Below are 26896 nucleotides of genomic sequence, written 5' to 3'. Positions count from 1 at the left end.
TAAAAACAGTGGGATATGTCGCCACCTGCTGAAATTAAAGGAATAGTTCACCCAAAAATGAAAAATCTGTCATCATTTACTCACCTTCAAGTAGTTTCAAACCTGTATGAATGTCTTTGTTCTGCTGAACACAAAGGAAGATATTCTGAAGAATGTGGGAAGCAGAGCAGTTCTGGGGCACCATTGACTTCCGTATTATTATTTTTTCCTACTATGGAAGTCAATGGTGCCCCAAAACAGCCTGGTTACAAACTTTCTTCAAAATATCTTCCTTTGTGTTCGGCAGAACAAAGAAATTTATACACGTTTGTAACTACTTGAGGGTGAGTAAATGATGACAGAATTTTCATTTTTGGGTGAACTATCGCTTTAATATGACAGCGATTTTTAACCCTCAAAATAATAATCGATGTCGTTTCGCTATACTATACTATACTATACTATACTATATCACTGTAACTATAACTGTTATTTTATGGCGGCTCTTAGCCACAAGCAATTTCTGAATATTTCAAAAACATTAAAAGGAACCTTTGATTCAAAGCCTCTATACCCTCCGTGCTAAAATATACTGCACATCCGGGTCAGAGCTGCAGGTCGCTTGATGCTGATTGGCTGTTTTTGGTTTGTTGTTAGCTGTGATTGGCTGGAACGCAACACGCCTGTCAGCGTGTGTCGTCGGTGTCTGGTAAATAGAGAGAACGCAAGGTCAGAAATTTATATGGTTTTGTATTTAAACGTTTTGTTGTAAAACATTATGGTGTCAGCGCGTGTATGTAGGTGTTATTTTGACGTACATTGTCCTAGATTGTCAATTATTGTTAGTATGCAAGGGCTTTAAGGTGTAACTTATACAACTTTAACTTTAATGGACAAAAAGTAAAAGCAGTTCATCGGCAGAGATGCATACGGGTTTTAAACGTGACGTGCTTTGATTAATGGCATTAAATGTAATTTATATATATATTATAATAAAACAATGCTAAATGCTATTCTGTCAAGCCACGTCTGAAGTCTTTATAAGGTGTGTTTAGTCAGAACAATCCTAGTCATAAAAACATCTCTGTGGGTGACTTTCAGTGTTCAGGATGGTCAAAAGTTTGGAATCATTCAAATAAATCAATAAACAGTAATATTGTGAAATATTATTAGAATTTATAATAAATGTTTTCTATTTGAACATATTTTAAAAATGAGAATTTTCAGCATCATTACTCAAGTCTTTAGTGTCACATGATCCTTCAGAAATAAGAAACATTTCTTATTTCATCTCTCATTTCTTATTCCTATTTATCAGTGTTAAAATATTTTTCTGTTTCTTTTTATTTCTTTTTATTAGATATCCATGAGTAACTAAACCTGCTGTCCTTTACCTAATGCATACAACATGTTGACTGCACGGAAGGCATGCGTGTCTTTGACAGCCAGACGACTTCTGGGGGCATCTGTATCTTCGACCCTTGACCCCCAGCGTCACCCCAGACCGTTCCGTACCGCCGCCCCACACAGAGATGAAGTGAAGCTCCACGAGGGCTGGGCCGCCCTGGCCAAGAAGCAGCTGAAAGGGAAAAACCCAGAGGATCTGATCTGGAGGACCCCAGAAGGCATCTCTATTAAACCTGTGTACACTCAGACTGACACCGCCGCCATCCAAGATGAGCTGCCAGGAGTCTTCCCGTTCACCCGAGGGCCTTACCCCACCATGTACACTTACAGACCCTGGACCATCAGGCAATATGCTGGATTCAGCACTGTAGAGGAAAGCAACAAATTTTACAGGGATAATATTAAAGGTATGATATCAAAGCATTTAAACTACCGAGAGAAACTATCAAGTGAAAGTATATATTGAATTATAAAATAATACTGTCATAAAAAAGTCTAATAAAATAAATCATTTTAAAATAGTCAAAATAAAGCATTGAAAAAAATGTGTGTGTGTATATATATATATATATATATATATATATATATATATAATAAAAATATCTAAATAATATATCTGAAAGTTATATCATTTTATATTGTATGAACTTATATTGATAGATAATATAAAATAAAACAATTATTAAGATTGTTATATTTATATAAATATATTTCTATAATATAAAATCAATTTTATAAGATACTTTTAAGAAGATTAAGACTAAATGTTCAACAATAATTTATATTGATAGATAATACTTTTTTTTTTAAAGTATTTTATATAAGTATCTATATAAATATATTTATATAGTGCAAAAGTCTTTTAAGATTATAACTTAATGTTTTTAATCTTCTAATGACTTCTTTTAATAGATAATATAAAACAAAACTCTTACTAAAAAGATCTATATATATATAAAAAAAAAATTATATTAAAATTTAAATGTTATATTATACAAATATTGTTTATTTGCATGCCATGTTACCATGAATGTGTTGATAGAATATTAAATTAAGATCTCAGAGGGACTGCTAATAAATATTTAGGTCAGGGTTTGGCTGAATGTTTGATACAAGTCATATACAAACTGCTTTACCTTTGCAGCGGGCCAGCAGGGCCTTTCTGTAGCTTTTGACCTTGCGACACACAGAGGTTATGACTCGGACAATCCCAGAGTTCACGGGGATGTGGGAATGGCAGGTGTAGCTATCGACACCGCAGAAGACACCAAACTGCTGTTCGACGGCATCCCACTGGAGAAGATGTCGGTATCCATGACAATGAACGGAGCCGTCATTCCCATTCTAGCCATGTTCATCGTGACCGGAGAAGAGCAAGGCGTGCCCAAGGAGAAGCTGACCGGCACCATCCAGAACGACATCCTCAAAGAGTTCATGGTGCGAAACACCTACATCTTCCCTCCAGAGCCGTCAATGCACGCCATTGCTGATATCTTTGCCTACACCTCAAAGGTACAGCTTGAGTGACAGGACTTTTATATTTCTTTTTTTATACAGTCCACTGTCCGTTTTTAAAGTGCTCAGAGAATTTTTTTTAAATCTCTCATATTTATTTAATTTTTTCTTCTTCCTCCAGTGATTGAGTTTTCAGCATCCTAACACACGTGCTTTTTACAGCCTTGTAGATTTGACAATCTTTGTCAAATTAATATTCAGATGGTATCTGACCTCCATACTCTGTAACACATTGGATTTTCTTTCTTCCAGAATATGCCCAAGTTTAATTCTATTTCCATCAGTGGATACCACATACAGGAAGCTGGAGCTGATGCCATCCTGGAGTTGGCTTACACTATTGCTAATGGACTGGAGTACTGCAGAACCGGACTGAAGGCTGGACTCACCATCGATGAGTTCGCTCCCAGGTTAGTTTGGAAATTCACTTTGTCAGATCCATTCTCTTCTTAATAACAATGGACCCTTTTCGCAAGACTGTGATGATGCATTTCAATGTAAAATCTCAAAAGTTTTGTACATTTATTACACTATACTTTATTTTGAATCACTTTTGCATCAAATTACAAAAAAAGAAAAAACTAGTTAACGCTAATGCGAGGGTGTTTATAATGCAGCGCTTATGGAAGGAACGGTAAATTTAACATCGTTCTCTCTTCTGACTGCTGTTATCAGTCTCTCTCAATTTTTTCCCTTTTTTTGAAAGTCGTGAAAACGCTATTGTGGAGTTTTCTTTTGCTTTTTGAACAAATGGGAATGCAAAAAATATATTTATTGTAGTCTTCAATACCCAACTATGACGACTTTGCTTCTGAGAAACCCGGAAATGTGGAAAAAGTCTATAATAATAATACTTCCTAAATAACATTATGTATTGCATGCAATTATTTGCGTTAATGATAATGATAGCAAAATAAGTAAGTAATAATAACAATAATACATTTTTATTAATTCATGTTTAATGATTAATACAGATTTTAATTACTGGATTTTTGCTAATTAATGAAATGTTTAAAATTTTTATGACGTATTAAATGTAATAATATTATTATTAATATTACTATTATTATTCATGATAGTTGTTTTAAAATATTTTATTAATAGTAAATACATATTAAATAATATATTACAAAATACTGATGATAAAATAATGAATACTATTATTACTACTCGAAGTGTATAATAATTAATCTATTTTATTGTTTATTATTTAGTCATTTTTTACTAATGCAGATATATTAAATTGTATTGACTGTATAAATGTTATTATAATTATTATTATTGCTATTACTAATACTAAATGTGAGTACATTATTTCTAATTAATTTAATTACCGTAATTTTTATTTAATGCATATTAATTAATACATTACAAAGATGATAATTATAATTATATGGTAATTTAGTATTACAAACTACAAATGAATGTTTATAATATGTGACCCTGGAGCACAAAACCAGTCTTAAGTCGCTGGGGTATATTTATAGCAATAGCCAAAAATACATTGTATGGGTCAAAATAATTATTTTTTTCTTTTATGCCAAAAATCATTAGGATATTAAGCAAAGATCATGTTCCATGAAGATATTTAGTAAATTTCCTAATGTAAATATATCAAAACTTCATTTTTGATTAGAAATATGAATGGCTAAGAACTTAATTTGGACAACTTTAAAGGTGATTTTCTCAATATTTTGATTTTTTTTTGCACCCTCAGATTCCTTTTTTTTAACTCGTTGTATCTCGGCCAAATATTGTCTGATCCTAACAAACCATACATCAGTGGAATCCTATACAGCAATGGAAAGCTTATTTATTCAGCTTTCAGATGATGTATAAATCTCTGGTTTTGTGGTCCATGGTCACATAATATTATTAAATTATTATTATTATTGCACTACTACTACTACTACTAGAAATACATATTAAATTGTATTGTTTAAATAAATATTGGTCTAATTATTGATATCACTACTGCATATGCATTATTTCTAATTAATTCAAGTACTATAATTATTTTTAATAATACATTTGAAAAATAATAATGATGATTCTAAATAACAACAACTCTGATGTATTGGTTTTCTAAAGGTTTCATATACAGTATGAAGGCATGTAGTGTGATTTATTTATTTATTAATTTTTTTGCATGATCTCTTTTTAGATTGTCATTCTTCTGGGGGATCGGCATGAACTTTTATATGGAAATAGCGAAGCTGAGGGCAGCGCGGCGATTGTGGGCGACACTTATCAAAGAGAAGTTCCAACCCAAGAACTCCAAATCCCTCCTGCTGAGAACTCACTGTCAGACATCAGGATGGTCCCTCACTGAGCAGGTACTGTCACTGCACAGCTCGAGAACCGCCTGCTGAACTCGGCTCTAACTGCTCATGCAGTATCTTATCTTAAATTTCTGTGATGATATGCTGGGTAGCTGCGTCCACAGTGAAATATCATTTTCCAAAATGCTGCTGTATTTTGAACAAATTATGTTCTGATGGGTCTGATTTAATCTACCTCATTTGCTCTTCAGGACCCTTACAACAATGTGATCCGTACCGTGATCGAGGCCATGGCTGCAGTGTTTGGAGGCACACAGTCTCTGCACACAAACTCTTTTGATGAGGCTCTGGGTCTGCCCACCGTCAAGAGCGCTCGCATTGCCCGCAATACACAGATCATCATCCAGGAGGAGTCAGGCGTCCCGAAGGTGGCTGACCCCTGGGGTGGGTCCTACATGATGGAGGCCCTCACCAATGACGTGTACAACTCAGCGCTCAAGGTTCGTACTATAGAGAACCGTTCATTAAAAAAATTCTATTATCTTGATAAACTTTCTCTAATCTGCCCATATTTATGCGTTTTGCATCATAACAAGTGGTGACAAGTGTATTTAATTATAATCTCTGGTAATGGATTTTTACCCTCATATGTCCGCATAATAAAAAAAAAAACACCTGACTTTATATCTAGATCTGTAATTAAACACTTCATAAACACATTAAATGATTAATGACAGCATACACTGTAGAAATTTTGGCTGATACACATTTTTATGTTATGTTTGGTAATTGATATGATCTCTGGTCAGTATTAAAAGTCTGTACTGTTATAATAATAATATTTTAACTACTATAATAATAATTTAGTAAAAAAATAATTAAACATAACAATTAAAATAAATAATAAATATGGTGGGTGGTTAATATGGTCAAAATAAATTATTAATAATAATAATATCATTATAAATTGCATTATTGTTATACATGCATGTTAAATATTACATAGTACACATTAAATAATAATGATAATAAAATAATTGATACATTTAATTATAATGATGATAGAAGTACATATTAGTAATACATCTATTTTATTGTTTTATTAATACAGTTTTAATTTAAGCAGCAGAGATGCTTTACACCGGAATTTGGATTTGTTTAATAATTAGTGAATTTTCCTGTTTAGGCTTTGAAAGAATCTGTATTGCATTATAAGTGCTATATAAATAAAAGTGACTTGGCTTATTAATTTATTAAATTGTATAAATATTATTACTTAGTATTAAGTAACAATTAATTAGTATCGCTTTTTATTTTTATTTTATTTATTTTTTTCCTTTATATGTTTACTATTGAAATGTTGTTGTTGTATGCATTTGTCAATTTTATTTAATTTAGGTGTGTATAGAGTATTTACAGAGTGTTAACTTTTAGTTTTAGTTACTTTTTCTTATTTGTAAGTCGCTTTGGATAAAAGCGTCTGCTAAATGACTAAAAGTATAAATTCAAATAATGTTTCATTTGAATTTATTGAAATTAATATGAATTTAGAATGTAATATTATTATTTATTGTTATTATTATAAAATAACAGTAATTCTTGGATTTATAAAAATAAGCAATTGCTTAAAGTAAGCCTTGATATTCCTACTCCGAAGCACTCTGATTTGTTTCTCAGTAGGTAGAAATATCTGTGATATTTGTGTTTGTTTAATTGAGTTCTGTTCTCTTTGTGTCTTGTTTAGTTCATCACTGAGATTGAGGACATGGGTGGTATGGCCCGTGCTGTAGCCGAGGGAATTCCCAAACTGCGCATCGAGGAATGTGCCGCCCGCAGACAAGCGCGCATTGATTCAGGTAGCAAAGCAAAACGCACACATGACTGAATACATGATTACAGCCCAGGACACGTGACTAATATTCCATTTAACTAAAGTGCTACTTCAGAAACCTCCATGACTAATGGAAGTGGTCTTGACTAGTCATATGCATTAAAAACAGACATATAAACTCACATTGAGAGCATTGTGCTTGCTTGAATAGGCAGTTGACATACAGTACAGCTCCAGTCTAATTGAATGGCCTTGGCCTAAAACTTACATGACGTGCATTCTAGAGTAAATAACCAAATTCAGCTTCTGTTAAAACATTTTTCAAAAAGAGGTATATCTCTTCCTCCTCATACTGGCTCTGCTTGAACAAAGCACCATCCCTACAGTAAGCTAGGTTAGCGATGACATTGTAACCGTTGCATGGAGTGGTTGATGCTCCTGATGATTGAATCTGAATGGAGGTACTCAAACAGTAAGGGTCCTGGGATTTACAGAGAGGTTTTGAGGTCACTTCTTCTCTCTTTTAGGTATAAATAGATCAGGAGCTGTTCACAAGTGAGTGGATGTTGAGGCAGATGTCACATAACGGTCATCTGCTGTGGAAACATCAATCAGTCAGTCAAGCAAAAATTGAGGCTTTACTGAACCACACCACACCACACATCTTCTAAACGGCTTATGTCAATGCACTCTGTTTGACAGATTTTTCAAAAGCACTGACAAGCTTTCCATGAAATATCAGCAACCTTTGGAGAGGCTTTTGAATATAGGGTGTGTTTTGAAGTGGCATCTGTTCATTTTGAAGTCAATAGCAGTATTACAGCCTGTCTCGAAGGTAATGTGGCTTGTTATCAGTGTAGTCACTGTGAGAGGCTCAGAAATTAGATTGGAGAGAATGCATTGGAACATTGGAAATTGCCTGGAAAGAATTCAGCCTGTCAACCTGTCAAGTGAAGCACCAACATAGAAATAAATACCAAATAGCAGGGAAATGCAAAATTGAAAAGAAGAAAAGGACATTTTTAAACTTCATATGTACTTCAATGGTAAGATGACTGGATGCTTTCAACTTATTTCCTACTGTCACCAACTGAATTGCAATGGTCATCAAGCTACAAACTTTATCATAATGTACAATGTTTCCATCTAACATGGATTTTGAGGTGCAGCAGTGTTTCACTAGTTAGCAGTAAACCGGTTAATTATCTCACCTGAATATGTTCGTAGATTTGTGTTGGATGTTTCAATGTGGAAAGCAGTTGTCTTTGGAATAAAAATATAGTATTTTATTTGTAAACATCATATTTTTTCACTTATTTCAGTTAATGTCATAAAACTAGCAAGTCATTTACGCTGGAACTGCTCCAGATGATCTGAATGAACTCCATTCACTAGCAAAAACCAGATCAAAAGAGCCATCCACTTGTTTTTTTTTTATTTCACATCACCTAATGATTTTAAAAATCACGTAGTAATTGGTGAAACGGAGCTTTCGAAACTCAGAATCCGTTAAACCATTGCATAACAAAATAATTATTTGTTTCGAATGATCCTTATATCGCAAATCTTTTTATTCACATCGGGACTTTGGAGCGCGGATTGCGAATTATTTGATTCATATCAGAACTTCGGAGCGGGTTCGCAAATCATTTTGCATATTTAAAGGTTTGTGATACTGGTCTGAAATCCCAATCTGAAATGATGATTTGTGAATCATTTGATTCAGATCGGGATTTAGGAGCACGGATTGCAAATAATTTGATTTAGATCGATTTAGGAGCAGGTTCGCAAATCATTTGATTCAGATCTGGACTTTGTAGCGCGGATCGCGAATCGTTGGATTCAGATCGGGACTTCGGTGGGCAGAGCCGGAATCATTTGATTTAGAATGAGTTTGTGAATCATTTAGCTAATTGAAAGATTTGTGATATAGGCCTATGCTCCAAAGTCCCAATCTGAAATGATGATTTACGAATCATTTGATTCAGATCAAGACTTCGGAGCACGAATCATTTGATGAATCATAGATCGGATCTTTGGAGCGGGTTTGTGAATCATTTGATTCAGATCAGAACTTAGAAGCGTGTATCGCAAATCTTTTTGTCTGATTTCTTTCTTTTTTATTAAACGGTACAAAACATCTAACAATTAAGGCAGTAGTTATAAAATAAAAATAAATTAAGTATACACAGAAACAAATCCCTTAAGAAAATTAACCATGCAGTAGTAGTGTAGATTACCATTATAGCCTAATTTTCGTAAGGGATGTGTTGCCAGGTTAACAAAAATAAATAAGTCTAAAAAAAAAATTATAATAATAATAACAAATCAACAACTTAATAGGACACATAGGATGAATGTAGACATACAGTTTTTTAGGATAAACAGAGCTTAGGAGTTTCCATATACTTGTCTAGATCAACTCTGAGTAAAGAAAAGAGAGGTTTAGAGCCAAATTTTTATGTATGTGAAATTTGGCTAGCAGAAAACACAAATTAATAAAGTTATATTTTGCTATATTCTCTTTTGAGTAGTCAAACAGTCCAAAGAAAACAACTATTAAACTGCTGCTGTAATGCTGTTGGTTTCACATAATCAAAATTGTGTAATTATTGTCTGATGCCATAACATAAAAAGCTCTCTTTATGAATTATGTGTATGTTATCACAGCTATAAATAGACTTTAGATGAAATGAAACTGTTGTCAAAAGCATCATAAATGCAAAAATGTTGTAGTAGTTGGATATGAAGGGGGATGTTGTCTGCTGTCATGTCCCCACGAATGTCAAATTCAAACCTACTTTCTAGGTAGCAGGTACACAGATGTGCATAATGCTCTGATCAACACACATTGTTCGGCATGTTAGCCAGCACAGCAGCTGCAGGGATAGTAGCATTGACTATTTTTAAATGATTGTGCTGTCTGTGTCGTCTAAAGGTTTTTTAAGTCAGAGATCTCAGATTTTGACATGCTGTTTTGAGAACACATCCGTCTTTAATGCTTGTACTGATTGATAAATACAATTCCACTAGAGGGCACTGTTTTAACATGCACCTTCATGCAACAATCATCATGCCAACTACTTTAGTGTTAAAATTGAAACACAAGATTTTCATTTTCACATGCATGCCTATATTTCCAATCCTCAGGCTTGAAGTTTGATGTCTCTAATCGAGTGTTTCTTCACATAAGGTAATGGTTTGCAAGTGACTCTTTTTCCAAGGAATTATGCATGATTTAAATGTCCCACAGCTGGATATTTTACTGGCCGTTGCGCAAGTGATTTTTCCTTTAGGGTGAACCACCACACAGTTATCGCTAAAGACTTCAGAAGCCACTCTAACGCTTCCTTCTGAACCTAAGGTGGACAGAAAGTCTGTAAATAAATGAACACATTAATGAAGTGATGGATGCAGGAGCTACACTTGCTATGAACCGCACATCCATTTCATGAGAGCCTAATATTGCACAGCACTGATTAAATAATTCAAACTGTGGTTCAAAGTTGAAGACTTCTGTTTTGCATTTTTTCCCCCTAGTTTATTACTTCATATCATCAGCATAACAATTTGAGTTAAAAGTTAAATGGAAAACAATAACATTTTCCTATTGCTGTATTGACAACAGCACTTGAGCTAAACTACCTGAAATAGTTCTAATTCATTTTATGGCATGATGTTTCTTTGTTTTACATTTTTTATAATCATTAAACTTTATTTACAAATCCAAGATGTTCAGTGTGGTCCTGAAACTCTAAACTCAGTTTTCCAGCATTTCTCTATGACCTTCAGATGGTCCTCTCAGGCTGTGGTTATCAGCGAATGTCACAGATCTGAAGTTGCCCAGAAGATGCAATGAACATCATTTCAAACAAAAACTTAGCCATATTGGCTTCACAGCAGATGTTTGAAGCTCCCCGCATTCGTTCTGACCCTAGAAGCTCAAGGTTTTGTTCTTGATAGCACCTCAGCGATTTTATCTTGTGTTCATGGGAACGTTTTAGGAGAGAAGTGAAATATGAATGAGCAGACCAGCCTGTCATTCACTTCACTTATTTTCAGGATTTCACAGTTTTTTTTTTTCAGAAACTTTTGGGTTTGTCACTTTTTTAGTAGCTGATAGGGCACAGACTTTATCAGGAATTTCTGAATTTTCAGAAAAATGTCTTCAGTATCACATGATCCTTCAGAAATCATTCTGATATGCTGATTTGCTGCTCTAGAATTATTTCTGATTATTATCACTGTTGAAAACAGTTATGCTGCATAATATTTTTATGGAAACGGTGGTATTTTTTTATCAGGATTCTTTGATGAATTGAAAGTGCAAAAGAAAAGAGAAAAAAAGTGAAATATTTTGTGACATTATACATGTCCTCACTGTCACTTTTGATCAGTTACATGCATCCTTGCTCAAAAGACAAAAATCTAGAAATAATTTCTAAAAAAAATAAATAAACCTTATTGACCTTGTAACCCAGAACAGTACTGTATTTCTGTATACTGTATTTTCATAATGAACATGCTGTTATATTATGGAACACTTCCTGTGAGCTCCTGTTTCTATATTTATGACTGATTATTATCGTCTCATAATGAGGTGAAAGGAGCCCATTAAAGCTCTGTCCTCCGACCTGGAGCTACATGGTCATACACCAAGATCTGCAAATCTGAGATGGTTTATTTCACCTCCAGGCATCTCTAAGCATCGCCCTTCATTATTTAGGTTCTTCTGCTGATGCCCTCACACTCTGTTGATGCCCTCGTCTCTCTGTCTCACTATAGGCTCTGAGGTCATCGTGGGGGTCAACAAGTACCGCCTGGAGAAGGAAGAAACTGTGGACGTGCTCGCCATTGACAACACAGCCGTGCGTAACAAGCAGATTGAAAAGCTGCGCAAGGTTAGTTCCCTCCGGCAATGATTCACTGCACGGATTTTGATGTCAAGTGCCTTCATCCGTGTTGACACGATCTGAAATGGTTACATATAGTCTCTTCCCAGCAGAGCTCTCTGTGAAGTTACCTAATCACAATCAAGGGCTGTAATTAAATCAAGTACTTGAAGTGCTTCATAAAAATGACCAGAATTTATAATTTTGTTCAGAGAAACTCATCATTGTATTCATCATTGCAATACAGATCTGTGGCCATTAAAAACATACGTGACATTGACTCAGAACTTTATAGAATTATATTCAGTGATGTAGGAGCATGGAGAGAAGCAATTACCATTTTTCTAAAAGCAAAGGGGCAGACAGGTATTTTAACATTTGTGTCACCTAACTAAATTGATTCCTGTGTCAATTCACAGTGTCTATTTTCTGATTTAAAGGGCAGGAGGAGCTTAGATGATTGGAAATGGAAGAGTTACTTTTTAAATTGAGTCAAGTGAAACATCTCCTTGATCTTTTTTTATAGAATACTTTTATTCTGCAAGAATGCATTCATTTGTGAAAGAAAGTACATTTTTGGTTACACAAGGTTAAAAATGTCTATTTCTAAATTATCTGTTCATTAAAAGTCTTGAAAAACTGCTTTCAACATTGATAATAAGAAGTGTTTCTTGAGCTGCAAATCAGAATATTGGAATGATTTCTGAAGGATCACGTGACACTGAAGACTGGAGTAATGATGCTGAAAATTCAGCGTGGCATCACAGGAATAAATGTCATTTTAAAATATATTAAAATAGAAAACAGCTATCATAAATTGTAATATTTTTTCACAATATTTTGTTTAATTTGTATTACTTTTACTAATTTTATTTTATTTTTTTATCTGGTTGGTGATCATAATAGACAACAGTATGTACATATGCGGTACATTTCTAGTTGTCCTTTTTGTGTGAGCTATTTGAAAAGTCTTCTTTTGCACACAATGAGCACAGCAACTCCAGTCAGCTGAGAAATATTAACAGCTAGTTTTGATAATGTTGTAGATGCCCTGAATTGCATTTAATTTGGTCATCAGTTGACCTCCTGCATCAATTCAGATGGAATGCTTTGATGTTGGAGTGCATTTATCTTGACCCTCAAAGGATCATTCATATACCTCATGAGTTTTCAGTAATGAACACATATAGTATAGCATAGAGTTGACTGGCCATGGCAAAATCAATTTTGCAGGATGATGCAGGATACAGTGTTGCCACCTGACCTCATCGCACTGCACATATATTACACACTCTATACTGCAGCAATAGCAAGGGTGTTGTAGTAGTATGCTATTCCGAACATTGACCAAATCATTTTAGTGAATCAGTTTGTTCAGCTTTTCACATAGAAACAAATATTACATATGATTCATTTAATGTCACGAGTTTCTAATAATGCATGGCTCTTAGTGAAGATCTAATTCACCACTTATTTATGCTGCATGTTTTCTATGTATACAGCAGTTTGACATGATAAGAGTGTGTGCACTCGTTTAAATCATGTTTTTATCCACTTCATGGCTTTTTAGTGAAAAATAAATGAAAAATTATTTGCGAGTCGTTTTAGGTGTTGTCACATTAAGAAATAAACTTTAGTTTGATGTTAAAACAACTCTACAGCACGTCGCCTGGGAGTTCTCATGCGTTGACAGTCTGTATATTAATGTTAAAAATATAAGTGCATCAACAGCTGTGATGTAATGTTAAAAGTGCCAGCCACCCAGTTTTGTTTTCAGATCAAAGATTTGAAGGTGGTTTGTTTGATCTGGAATCTTCACGGTTACCCAAAATATCTTTGGTTCACGTAGTGTATGTACTGCATCTGTGGAGTGATGTTGGGTACCTTGGTCGGAACATAATTTAGACTCTCTCATGTTGTAAAAAAGAATGGAAAATATGTTTAAAGTAAGTAATGCACTGGAAGTGCATATAATAAAAAAACAAAAGCTGCACATTTGTGCTTTTAAATCTTTAAAATCAGTGAACTTGTTTACTGTTTTTTTTTATTTTTAGGTTATTTTATTTATTTTGAAAAAAAAATTTAAAGTTTTTTTTTTTTTTTTGACATTTAAAATGATTTCCCTCCCCTATTGCACTGTCAAAACAGATTGTAATATAATCATTAGGCTGTGAATCTGTGAAATCGATTCGATTCACGATTTACAATTCATAGGGTTTCAATTCAATTAAAGAATGATTTTTGTCAATTCAGAACGATATGAATCGAGACGGTTCACAATTAAATTCATAGTATAGTTCAAATCTATTAATATATTTCTGACATATCGCTCAAGACTTATATAAAAATTATAATTAAACTTTATTTGGAGTACTACTTGTGCACAATGCACATTTCTTAATATTAAGCTTTAAATGTGTTTAATGTCAATATTTATGAGGATTGTATGATCGTATAATAATATCGGTCTTTAAATGCAAGGTGTTTAAAGTGTATCTGAAGTAAACTTCCAATAGTTCCACTTTAGCATAATCAAATGTACTTAAGTATATCTTTAGTTGGACTTAGGGGTGTGCGATATGACGATTTTTGATCGTGGATGATAAAAATGTCTCCACGATCTGCTTTTGAAGAAATATCGTAGTATCGGGCTACAGCACACATTCTATCAGCTGCAGTTCGCCGCCCTCTCTATGTACTGTACAGCATGACATGCATTTACATCAGTGTTAACTCAGCGGTGGTAACTCTCACAGGACACTGCACTTATTCGCAATCACAGAATTACATTATTTGCGTGTGTTTTAAAGCCTTGCCTTTCATTCGCGCGCTGGGCTGACGTAGGCACTAAAACGCCTGTCTAACAGCTCCTGATTACTCAACTAAGTTATCTTTTGAGCTTATACTGTCAAAACACATAAGGTTTACATATGTCTAAAATGAAAGTAAACAGTTGATAGAAAAATGGATACGTGCCTGTATATTAGATGCGGTCAGGTCTTAAAGGGACAGAACTAAACATGCTGCCGACTGTCATTAACTGTCACCCAAAAATTTTATTTCTGTCATTATTTAATCACTCACGTTGTCCCAAACCTGTATTAATTTCTTTCTAGTGCTGAACACAAAAGAAGATATTTTGAAGAACGTGGGTAACCAAACAGTTGCTGGTCCACATTGACTTTGATAGTAGGAAAAAAAAATCATATCCAGCAACTGTTTGGTTTTCCACATTCTTCAAAATAGCATGTATGTTCAGCAGAAGAAAGAAACTCATTCAGGTTTAAAACTAATTTTGAGTAAACGATGGTATAAATATAAAACACTTTGACAGAATCGACAGACAGATGATGGAATTTTTATTCTTTAATGTTAAAACAACAAAACACAAAGAGAAAAAAAATAACTCGCTACTCTTGAATGAAAAAAAATACAGTTGATTTAATAGGAATCAATCTATATAGTTTTTTATTTTTTTTAATTTTTTTCATTAAATTTCTTGAATGCTAAATACACCTATTGTACCTGAAAATAAAGCACTGTTTGTTTTATTTGTATATTATGTGTATTTGTAATGTGTATCTTTGTTCTTATTTTTTAATAACAAATATAAACTACTGAAAGATTTTTATCTTCGCCCACTTTGGCCTAAATATCCACCATTCGTTTTTTATATTTTGTTACCTTAAAAGAATAGTAAAACCAACATGACAAAGAATTGTGATATGATATTTTTGCCATATCAGGTGGTAAATAGTGGAGCACGTGAAGGACAGATGTGAGGCACGAACTACGCTGTTCAAGGCCTCCATTAATTTGTGCTTGTTGTAATTTAATGTGTATATATTTTAAAGCATTGAATCGCTATAGAAATTGCAATTCATCCTATTCTGAACTATTCACGATTCAAAAATCCGTGCATGTTTCAAGATGGATTCATATCGTCAGGGTTTGTAATCGATGCATCGAGAAAACAAGCAAATTGTTACAGCTTTAATATCATCATCTTTGGGTCTGGCAGCAGATTTTCTTTTGCAAATGATTAGCCATAACAATGTCCATGTATCCATGATGCCCTGAGTCATGGCACACTGATGTCCTCCTGTGCCTCGATTCTAATGTCACTTAACAATTTCTCTGCATTGTCCGGCTGATCAGACAGAGAGGGCAGACAGGCCAGCTAAATGTTACTGTCTGAAAAGACATTTTCTTTTGAATTCTTTTTCTTCGGAGAATATAAAATATATGTTATTATGATCCCTTTTATATTCTGCAAAGCCATCAGTATTATTAGTATGGGTTTTAGAATAACACACACACACACACACATACACATATATAGATAGGCATATATACACGCACATACATACATACATAGTCAAAACAAAATTTATGTAACACTTTATTATAAGGTGTCCTTAGTACAGAGTAATTACCTAGTTAAGTACTTAGTAGTAGCCATTGTACGTACATGAAATAAAATGTACTTTTAAATTTGTTGTGTAATAAAGATGATGTAGATGGTCAGATGATCCTGTGGGACTTTTTTTAGTTAATTACATTTTTGTCATTTTATTAGCACAAGCTAGAAGATAAGAATGATCACAGCTCCTCTGTGTTTGGCCTTCACAGTTCAGTCACTCCTTGTACAGCATTTAAAGCAATTCAGTTGATTGTTAATAGTATCTGCACTATATGCTGTATTTTCCGAGGTTGTTTTTTCCCCACAATGTATTTATATACTTTCTTAATAAAGAAATACTTTCTTTCACTTTCATATTCTCTTACATCTCCATCTACATGATTTCAGATGGACGTTGACTGGTTTTTCATACACTCTGAGCTGATTCCTGGTTTGGCTCATCCAGGGTCAATGTTTGCATATTATAATGAAGCTGTGTTTGCACTGCAGGTCAGAGAGAGCAGGGATGCAGAGGTGGCGAAGAGGTGCTTGGCTGCGATTGAACAGTGTGCACGTACCAGAGATGGAAACCTGCTGGAGCTCGCCGTGGAAGCTGCAAGAGCCCGGTGGGTCTGGCTTCATGAATTTTGAAAATTATTGTATCTCAACCAAAAAGCAAACGCATTTACAAAAGGTTTATTCAAATCCTGAACCTGAAATAATATTATGGTGTCATTTATTTGTGTGAAGAATTAGTGTGTCGGTTGCTTTTTCATTTATTGCTCATTAGATTTATTGTTTATCAGTGTATTTATTACCTTTATATCTAATCATTTGCATAATTATTCATCTGTAACAAGAAACTCAGGTGAGATTACACCTCCATATTTGCAAAGAGTACAGGGGCCAAAAAAATAAGTAATTGCAGGTTTATCTCACAATTCAGACTTTTTTCTAGCAATTCTGAGATATGAGAGATATAAACTCAGAATTGTGAGATTAAAAGTTGCAATTCTGGAGGGAAAAAGTCCAAATTGTTATGTTTTTATACCTTGGTGGAAAAAAACAGGATTGTGAGTAGTAAACTAGAAATAAATTAAAACACTGAGTTTATATCTTGCAATTCTGCCTTTTTTTCTTGGAATTGTGAGAAACAAAGTCAGATTAAAATTTGCAACTATTTATATATTATATTAGATTTTTTCCCCCCACTTTTTTCTCATGCAGACCTGTGGGTTTCCAGTCCAGAATATATCCTGTCAATTTTTTGAACTTTGATTATACACACTCCTGCTTTTGGAAGTCCGGCTGGAAGAGCTCGAGTTAGTGCCGCATGTCTGTGTTTTGCCAAGCTTAATGAGAAGCTGGTATTTCTCAGCAGCAGATTGGGCTTTGAACATATAGAATGTGATTTCTCATGTTTTACTGCACTGCAAGCACAAATTCAATCGTATAACAATCCAAACAACAATACAGGAATTGTGTTGCATGATATAATGGGATTATGTGTGGATTAAAGGATTCTGTTGGATTCTGTAGGTGCTCGGTGGGGGAGATCACAGATGCCATGAAATCTGTTTTCGGGGAGCACAAGGCCAGCACGCGTATGGTGAGCGGAGCGTACCGCAGTGAATTTGGCGAGCATGAGGAGATAGCGCTGGCGCATAACAGGTAAGAGCTTGCAGATTCCTGAAGCGGAGTGCCACTTTCTGGAACTCTACTCATTCTCCACATCCAGATACGCTTGCTTTACTACTATATAGTATGCTAAAATTAGTATGCTATATAATTAGTATGTCAAATGAGTAGTATGTCCAAATAAGTGGATAAAAACTGGTCCTTCTCAGGTCTTGACTGTTGGAAATGTATATTATTAAAGTCAAAATTGTGTGTGAATATGTATATGCAGTTCAAATGATATTTATTTAGTAATTATAATAATAATAAAAAAATACAACAATAAAAACAACTAAAAACTAAAGTTTACAGAAAACTTTTAATGGATAGATATATGGTACAACCTAATATTAAAATATTACATTGAGCAATAATAACATTTTGCAGACATTTAATCTTTTATTGCACTTGAGCTGAACCCATGGCTTGGCCTGATAACATCCTTTTGACCCTTACGGCATCATTATTATTATTGTCAAAAAGCGCTAAATGTAACTGGATTTAGCTTTAGCTGCTGAATTGGTGATAAATAAAGACAGCTCAGACTGAGAAAAACTCAGAGATTCCACTGGATTGCTGTCTTTGTGTGTCTTAAGGATTTTGTGGGGTCTGATTAAAGCTTGTCTGTCCGCCCCCATGTGACCTTAGTTTGACAAAAGAGATGAGAGTGAGACCGTAAAAATCAAACAATACACCATCAATTTTTAACACTAAACCTACAAAAGATCCAGATCTTACAGCCTGAAGATTTTAAGATTATTTTGTGTTTTTCATCTTAGATTAATATTTTATTTAAACTTTAATTAAGTTACCGAAAACGGCTTTATTTCAGTCACTGGAAAAAAGTAACTTTGTTAGGAAGGTATATGAAGTAATCAAGCACAGTTTTTTTCCTTTACAGGAATAGCTCACCCAAAAAATAACTTACCATCATATAGTTATAAACCTATAAAAGTGTTGGAAACTTTGGTAATTTGATGCTATCATGCTGTGTGTTTCTCAGAGTCATACAGTTCAAAAAGCATGAAGGCAGAAATCCTCGTCTGCTCGTGGCCAAAATGGGACAGGATGGCCATGATAGAGGGGCAAAGGTCATCGCCACCGGATTTGCAGACCTTGGGTTTGATGTGGACGTCGGCCCGCTATTTCAGGTAAGAGAGATGCTGTAACTGATGCTGCTTTTAGATCTTCTATTCAAAAGAGTTTTTCTCTGTATATGTGGTTAAAAATATCTTCTCTCCCAAAGTCATCCTTGTGTTAAAGATGCTCAAGAAATCAGCTCATGGAGCTCAACTTGTCTCGTGTCTATTTATCTCACACATTTTAGCACCTAATGTTCCTTTAAGGGCAGAGTCTATCATCAATTAAAAGATCCTTTCTGAGCCATGAACATCAAAACATTCAATCCATGACTGAGCAGATCAAATGCATACCTCAGAGTTAAGCTCCCACTTCTCCACAGTTTTCAAAATAAGTCAAAATCTCTCATTTGTGCTCCATGAATACTCAGCACCATCATGAACAAAACTGTTTCTGCATTAGATTATTAGGTATAAAGGGAAAAAATGTCCCTCGGACCTCAAACACAGTGTGAGGGTTTATATACGCTACTATTTAAAATGCTGGAGTAAGTTTTTTTTAATGTGCTTGAAAGAAGTCTCTTATGCTAACAAAGGCTGCATGCAGTAAAACAATACAGTAAAACAGTAATATTGTGAAATATTATTCCAATTTAAAATAACACTTTTCTATTTCCAAATATTATAAAATGTAATCTATTTCTGTAATGGCAAAGCTGAATTTTCAGCATCATTACTCCAGTCTTCAGTGTCACATGATTCTTCAGAAATCATTCTAATATATTGATTTGCTGCTCAAGAGACATTTCTTATTATCAGTTTTGAAAACAGTAATGTTTTTGTGGAAATTATGATGCAATTTTTTCAGAATTATTTGATGAATAGAAAGTTCAAAAGAACTTTACTTTCACTTTAGATCAATTTAATGCATTTTTGCTGAATAGAAATATTAATTCGCACCAAGACGATAACTACAATGATAATGATACAAATATAATTTAAAAAATTGTTCTAGGTTTAAAAGAATAGATGAGTCCAGTCCATACCACAACTATAACAATAACAGCAGAGAGGAACTATATCACTGAAATCAGTTTCACAATAATTTTATTCCAGCCCATGAATAATAAAAACATGGACAGCCAATCAGAATCCATCTTGCTTTAAAGAGCTCAAGCATTTAATGCGAACAGATGACAAAAGTGCAGTGTTTACTTGTAATATATGGAATGCTATTGTGCGTTGATGTGGAGGCTGATATAGTTATGATTGTATTTATTGTTCTTGATGTAAACGAGCCTTAATGCTTCTCATTTCTTGTGTTGTTTACATTTCCATTACGACAGACCCCGCTGGAGGTCGCCCAGCAGGCTGTGGATGCAGATGTGCATTGCGTGGGTGTCAGCACACTGGCAGCTGGACACAAGACCCTCGTGCCCGAACTCATCAAAGAGCTGCGTAACCTCAACCGACCCGATATCATGGTGATCTGCGGAGGGGTCATACCGCCACAGGTAACACCTGGCCACTGATAGACAGCTGGACATATGAGCAGAGGCACAGTGTGAGAATACCTACACAGGCAGAAAATCCATCTGTGAAATCTGTCCGTTTCAGGGAAAAGAGAGTATGAAGATTGATGTTAAATAAGTCAAAAACTTTGAAGCAAGTTTTTCAGTTAGTAGCTGGTGTAGTTACTTTGCCTTAATGGCATAGTTCACCCAAAAATGAAAATTTTGGACTGGTTTTGTTCGAAATGACGTCACAAGAGGTAATTCTTCGATTTCACTTGAAATAAATCGTCTACACCTCAGATGGCCTTACATCGTAAGGAAGATAATATTTATGATCCATGATGTTCAAAGGAAGCTGTTATCTTTGTTTTGACATGGACAACATTCAGTTTAGATGATCTGTCCAGAACCTGATTATTATGTTTTGACAGTGATGTAGATTAGATTCAACTGAAGTTTTACCAATCACAATGTGTAAATAAAAGATAAGAGCTTTTTTAGTGGCAGAAATGTCAAGTTTTTTTTTTCTCTTAATCGTTAAATCTTGGAATCTCATCTCAAAAAGTCAGATTACCATTTTCTATTGATTAATAAAGCAGAAAGCCATGAAAGGCCACATATTGCATTGATTTTAGCTTGATTAAGGGTTGTTGGCCGCTTATACCTGCAGAGTCGATATAATAAGCAGTCTGACCTTTGCCATATTAATATTGAATTCGATTCATGTGAGCTCACTGATAATTAGCAATTCAGGCTGCATTCATATAAAATGAAATTAATGTGCACATACACAGGTCGCTATACAGAATTTTGACTCTTTATAGTAGCAAGAAGATCATGTTGTATATAAGAGATTCTTGTAGCTCAGAGCATGGTGACAGCAACACCAAGTTCATGGGTTTGATTCCTGCTGAACGCATTAACTAATGAAAAATTTTAAACTTAAATGCAAATGCTGCTGCTGCTTAGTGTAAACTATAAATAATCTTACATTCAAAAGTTTGTGGCCAGTAATATTTTTTAAAATTATTATAATAATAAAATTATATAATAATTATATTATAATAAAACTATTCATTTACCATTAGTGGATATCGTGTTAGAGACACATTATGATAAACTGTAAAAAAAAAAAAATATATATATATATATATATGAATGTATGAAGGAAGGAACAAAGGAAGAGTTTGGTTCCAAAACACTATAAATCCATTTTGATTAATTTGAGTAAAAATGTGTGCAAAAGTGGCAAGATGAAAACCACAATTTTCTGTTTCAAAAGGTAATAATAACATTAAAAATTCAAATCCAGATTTTGATTTTCAAATATTTATTATAAAAAGTGACCCCCCCCCCCCCCAAAAAATGCAATAAATCCATGACATGTTTTTTTTTTTCTTTAAAATGCAATAAATCATTTGAATCAATATACTGAAACTGTTAAAAATACACAACAAGGTAAATTGATCCACATATGACAGCCTCTGAACTTGGTCAATACTAATCTTTTATACAGGCACTGGACTAAAAATACATTCAATTAGTCATAGCTCCCAAAATGAATTCAACAGGTTATCTTGTTAATGCTATAAATTAATTACAACAAAAGAAAATTTCATCATGAACAAAAACATGAACAACATCACATTAGACCACAGAAATTCCAAATTGATATTTCCCTTACATTCAACTTCCAAAAGTGCATTCATCTTTGCCATGTTACATTCATTTAGTTGACTAGTGGTATACGCTGTATTAACAAAAACATTAATGGCATTAATCAAAAAACTTACACTGACAAGCTATGCAATATCACGTTCATTGCATGCGATTCATGTGTGATTATGACCACGATATTGCGTAGCTTGTCAGTGAACTATGGCTCTATGTATTAAATGCCACTCCATCTGAAAGCACGTGAAGGAGATTTACTACTAATCATAGAACCGGTTTTACTAATGAGATGCGCAATCACATGCAATTTATCGTGCAGCCCTAACTTGTTTTGCTTATTTGTTGATCACAAAGTACAAAGTAGATGAGGAAAACTAGGATGCCAAACATTACTGTTTACAATGCGTGGAATGGAGCGCTGTGATTGGTTGAGCGGATGTATCGCATTCTGCAAAGAAGGGAGACTGGCGTTTGTCGCGGTTTGGAAAGATAGGGAGAAAACATGATAGAATAACACGGCGGATATCGCATTTTGCGTAAAATTAAAAATGGACTTTTCAATAATGACCAGATACAATACTGATTTTGGCGGAAACTCCGTTTTTTTTTAAATGGCCTTTATCGCGTTTTGGAACCAAACTCTTCATATAGATATATATTTTAGTGATCCAAAGAAAGATTTTTTTAAAAATTGTTTTTGCCAGAAGTCTATTATGATCCTCAAGTCTATATTTATTTGAACAGAAATACAGTAATACTATGAAATATTATTACAATTCAAAAGAACTGTTTTCTATTTTAATTTATTTTTCAATGTAATTTATTCCTGGTATGCAAATCTGAATTTTCAGCATCATTACTCTAGTCTTCAGTGTCACATGATCCTCCAGAAATCATACTGATATGCTGATTTGCTGCTCAAGAAACATTTCTTATGATCAATGTTGAAAACTGTTTTTGCTATTTAATGTTAAAGCTTTTTTCGGGATTATTTGCATACATTTTGAAAGAACTAGATTTATCACTTTTTTTCAATTTGATGCAGGCTTGCTGAATAAAATGATTAATGGCTTAAAAAATGACTTGCCCCAAACATTTATTCAGTAACATCTAATACATTACATTTACATTTAGTTATTTAGCAAAGCTTTTATCCAAAGTAATGCTTTAATCCGCTTTTATCCAAAGTGACTTACAAATGAGGACAATAAAGCAATCAAAACCAACAAAAGAGGAACAATATGCAAGCACTATGACAAGTCTTGGTTAGCCTAATGCAGTACACATAGCAAGGTTTTTTTTTGTGTGTGTTTTTTTTAAGAAAACAAGTAGATAGAATAGAAAAAAAGAAAGCTATTGTTAAAGGGTCAGATAGATACAAAGAAGACTATATAATTATAATAGAGAGTGCAAGAATTAGAGGGTCAAATAAAGATGGAAGAGATGTGTTTTTAGCCTTTTCTCGAAGATGGGCATAAGGATTCAGCTGCTCAGATTGAGTTGGGAAGGTCATTCCACCAGGAGGGAACAGTTTATGAAAAAGTCAGTCATGATTTTGTGCCTCTTTGGAATGGTACAATAATGCGTTGTTATTTAATAACCCTACTATTTTCAATATTGCCTTATAATTAGTATTACCCTGCCATTTGTGCTCAAATCAAATAACTAACTAAAGCCTGAATTCAAACTCAATGTAAATTTGCACATTTTCATCTTCAACCAGAAGCTGCTTGCTCTTTCAACATAACACAGATAAACAGATAGAGGATCGATTCATTCATGTATAGGTCAATCTCTATTCTCAGTCGCAGTGGGGTGTAATTAGGACCTGTATAAGGTCAGTCTGCACATTCCTGCATAATGATCTCTTAGCTAGTGAATATGGACATGGGATGGTGTGTAGCAACCTGTATGCATGCAATTACTTTGTTGCTACGTAGATGCATTGGCAGTTGTGTGTTGTTGTTTTTTGTACTTGTCCATGAATGCATGAAATGGATTCCATTTCAGCCTAGGCTTGGTTGTTTGAGGTCTGGGGGTGTCTTTAGTTCCTTAGACTTCTTACCTGAGTGTCATTAATTGATTATTGAGTGCTAACATGTAGTGAGTGTGAGCGGATGGAGCTGAAGCTGCGGTAATTGAAGCAGACATGAAAATCCTTTTAACGCACGCAATCCGTTTGTTTGTACTGGATCAGATCTGTCAGGTAGATTCCACAAGCGTTTGGCATGGCAGTTAAAATATACACTGATGTGATTTGCTTTGCAAGGGAGGGTTTGAATCAGTGGTTCTCAATGGGTGGGTCTTGAGCCAAGTACTGAGTCATGCTGAATGTGAATAATATAATGCAGATGACCATATAATTGTGCATAGTTATGATAGAAAAAATAGGCTTATCAAAAAGGAGACAACAGTTCTATTGTCTTTTGTTGTTTATGTCAAAAGTTGTGCATCCAATCAAACTTATATACATATATATATAAACACAAACTGCATTCTATTTTAGTTCAAGACTGAGTTGTTTCTATTTATGACTGTGATTGACATTTTTATCTAAAAGCAATTAGTTAGTTTGCTAATCGTGACATGGCATAGTTCAGTATTGATGCTTTACGTGATTCGATTATCTCATCATCTTTTCAGGACTATGAGTTCCTGTACAAGAGCGGTGTCAGCTGCATCTTCGGCCCAGGGACCAGAATTCCTCAAGCTGCGGTGGACGTTCTTGACAGCATTGAAAAAAGCCTGGAGAAGACCCGACAGGCCATGTAACCACAGAACAATCACACTAACATCTCTATATGCACTTAAGCTCAAGACAGCGATTCAAAAGGTTGACTCAGAAAAAGCAGAAAATGTTTGATATTCCAACAGTTATCACAGGACCGTGTAATCAAGATGAAATCGACTTTGTTTGATTGAAAATGTGTTAAAGCAGTCTTTGATTTTGTATAGTTTGACACAATGCATTAAAATTAATATGTTGATGTGGTCACCAGCGCTTTTCTTATATCATCATTTGCTATTTCAACCCATAATTTCTTAATTTTCTCTCATCGGAGTGAAGCTGTTTTGTTGTTTTATTCACCAATAGAAAACACCATAAACACTGGAACTTAACTTGGATAATGTATTTTATATATACAGTAATAGAAGCTTTCTGTCTTTTCTCAGAGTGTGTTCTTATAGACTTATTGTACCATGTATTATGCGTGATCTCTATCTTATTGAGCAACATCTGTTTCTGCTTTCAGTAAAAATGAACATGTGGATGTTGGGATCTTTGAGATTTTGTGTCTAATCTAGTAGAAGTCCATATGAAACCGTAAACCCTGAAAGTGAGCGGCCACATCTGCTTTCAGCGACTGCCTTTTGGCTGATTTTATGATGTTAAAGTTTTGTAATTCACTCATAAACCTTGCTTTAAGTAGCAATGCTCTTGTGAAGGAATTTCAGTTTAAGGAGTAGTTCACCCTAAAATGAAAATTTGCTGAAAATCGACTAACTCTCAGGCTAAGATGTAAAGGAGTTTTTTTTTTTCATTGTAACAGATTTGGGGAAATTTAGCATTATACAACACTTGCTCACCAATGGATCCTTTACCGTGAATGGGTGCCGTCAGAATCCAAACAGCTGATAAAAATATAACAATAATCCTCAAGTAATCCACTTGACTCACTTCACAAGATGTTAATTGTTGGACTGTAGTCGTGTGGATTACTTGTGACGGCACCCATTCACTGCAGAGGATCCATTGGTGAGCAAGTGGTGTAATTGCTGACTGTCTCCAAATCTGTTCTGATGAAGAAACAAACTTATCTACATCCTGTGTAAGGTGAGTAAATCTTTAGCAAAGTTTCATTTTTGGGTGAACTATTCCTTTAAAAAACAAGTCTTTATGCTGGTAATTTCTCAGATTTCTGTTTTTGAAAGGAATTTCACGCCTTGGTGTCCATCATCTTAAACGGGAGCAAATCTCAGCGGTCACTTCACATGATCCTCATGATAATAACCACCTGCCAGCGTGTTTAGACCCCATGCAGCGTTTGTCTGCTGTGATGCATCCCCTCAAAAAAAAACAACAACCCATACCTCTAACTTGATTTTTCCAAACAACAAAACGAGTATGACAGGAAATGTGATTCAGTCTGACATTTTGTTCACATGTCTCATGGGCTGTGAGCTTTGCAGAAGCCGCTATAGTCACTCCTGCTGTGGGCCTGTTTATGTTGTTGACAGGTTTATGCAACAGTTTAAGAATATTTTCATCTATTCAGTGTGTGGACATGTTGATAAAGTGTTCCCTGACAGACATTGGAATAACATTCAGCAAAAGTTTTGTGCCTTTTTTCATGTTGTTTTCGTTATTTTGAGGCTTTGATTTTAATCGTGTTTTTTTTTAGAATTTATCTATATTTTTAGAAAATAAAAACATCTTGTTTAAAATACAATATTTTTGCAAGTATGAGATTTTCTTTTTTAAATGTTGCATGAATTCAACATTTTTTTCCACGTTAACTATACAGAACAGATCGCTTTCAGTAAATTCTGAATATATATTCAAATTTTTTTTTTTTTGTATCTGTGACCTAATGAATCTTCTAGCTTACTGGGAAAATGGCATAGAGGCCAAAGCAACAGCAA

The 26896-nt window shown here is 34.3% G+C and overlaps 1 protein-coding gene across 4 annotated transcripts; it reads left to right on the top strand.

The window, feature by feature from the left end:
- The first annotated feature begins 640 nt into the window (after positions 1-640).
- Positions 641-26694, top strand: mmut (methylmalonyl CoA mutase). Of its 4 annotated transcripts, none has more exons than XM_079375250.1 (13): positions 641-708; positions 1340-1793; positions 2531-2898; positions 3154-3311; positions 5066-5237; positions 5435-5683; positions 6928-7039; positions 11800-11915; positions 16819-16934; positions 17848-17979; positions 18989-19136; positions 20411-20578; positions 24896-26694. In XM_079375250.1, exons 2-13 carry the CDS (start codon positions 1388-1390, stop codon positions 25022-25024), a joined length of 2274 nt encoding a protein of 757 aa, XP_079231376.1. In that variant the 5' UTR covers positions 641-708; positions 1340-1387; the 3' UTR covers positions 25025-26694. The 4 variants fall into 4 exon arrangements, with proteins under 4 accessions (XP_079231376.1, XP_079231379.1, XP_079231377.1 ...); XM_079375253.1 differs by having other exon boundaries at positions 659-708; positions 1406-1793; positions 24896-25531; XM_079375251.1 differs by having other exon boundaries at positions 700-776; positions 24896-25531.
- Positions 26695-26896: the final 202 nt, after the last annotated feature.

Source organism: Barbus barbus (assembly GCF_936440315.1).
Source record: "Barbus barbus genome assembly, chromosome: 24".
Classification (NCBI taxonomy): Eukaryota; Metazoa; Chordata; class Actinopteri; order Cypriniformes; family Cyprinidae; genus Barbus; species Barbus barbus.
The sequence above is the reverse complement of the archived record's forward strand: the minus strand, read 5'-3'. Positions and strand labels throughout refer to the sequence as shown.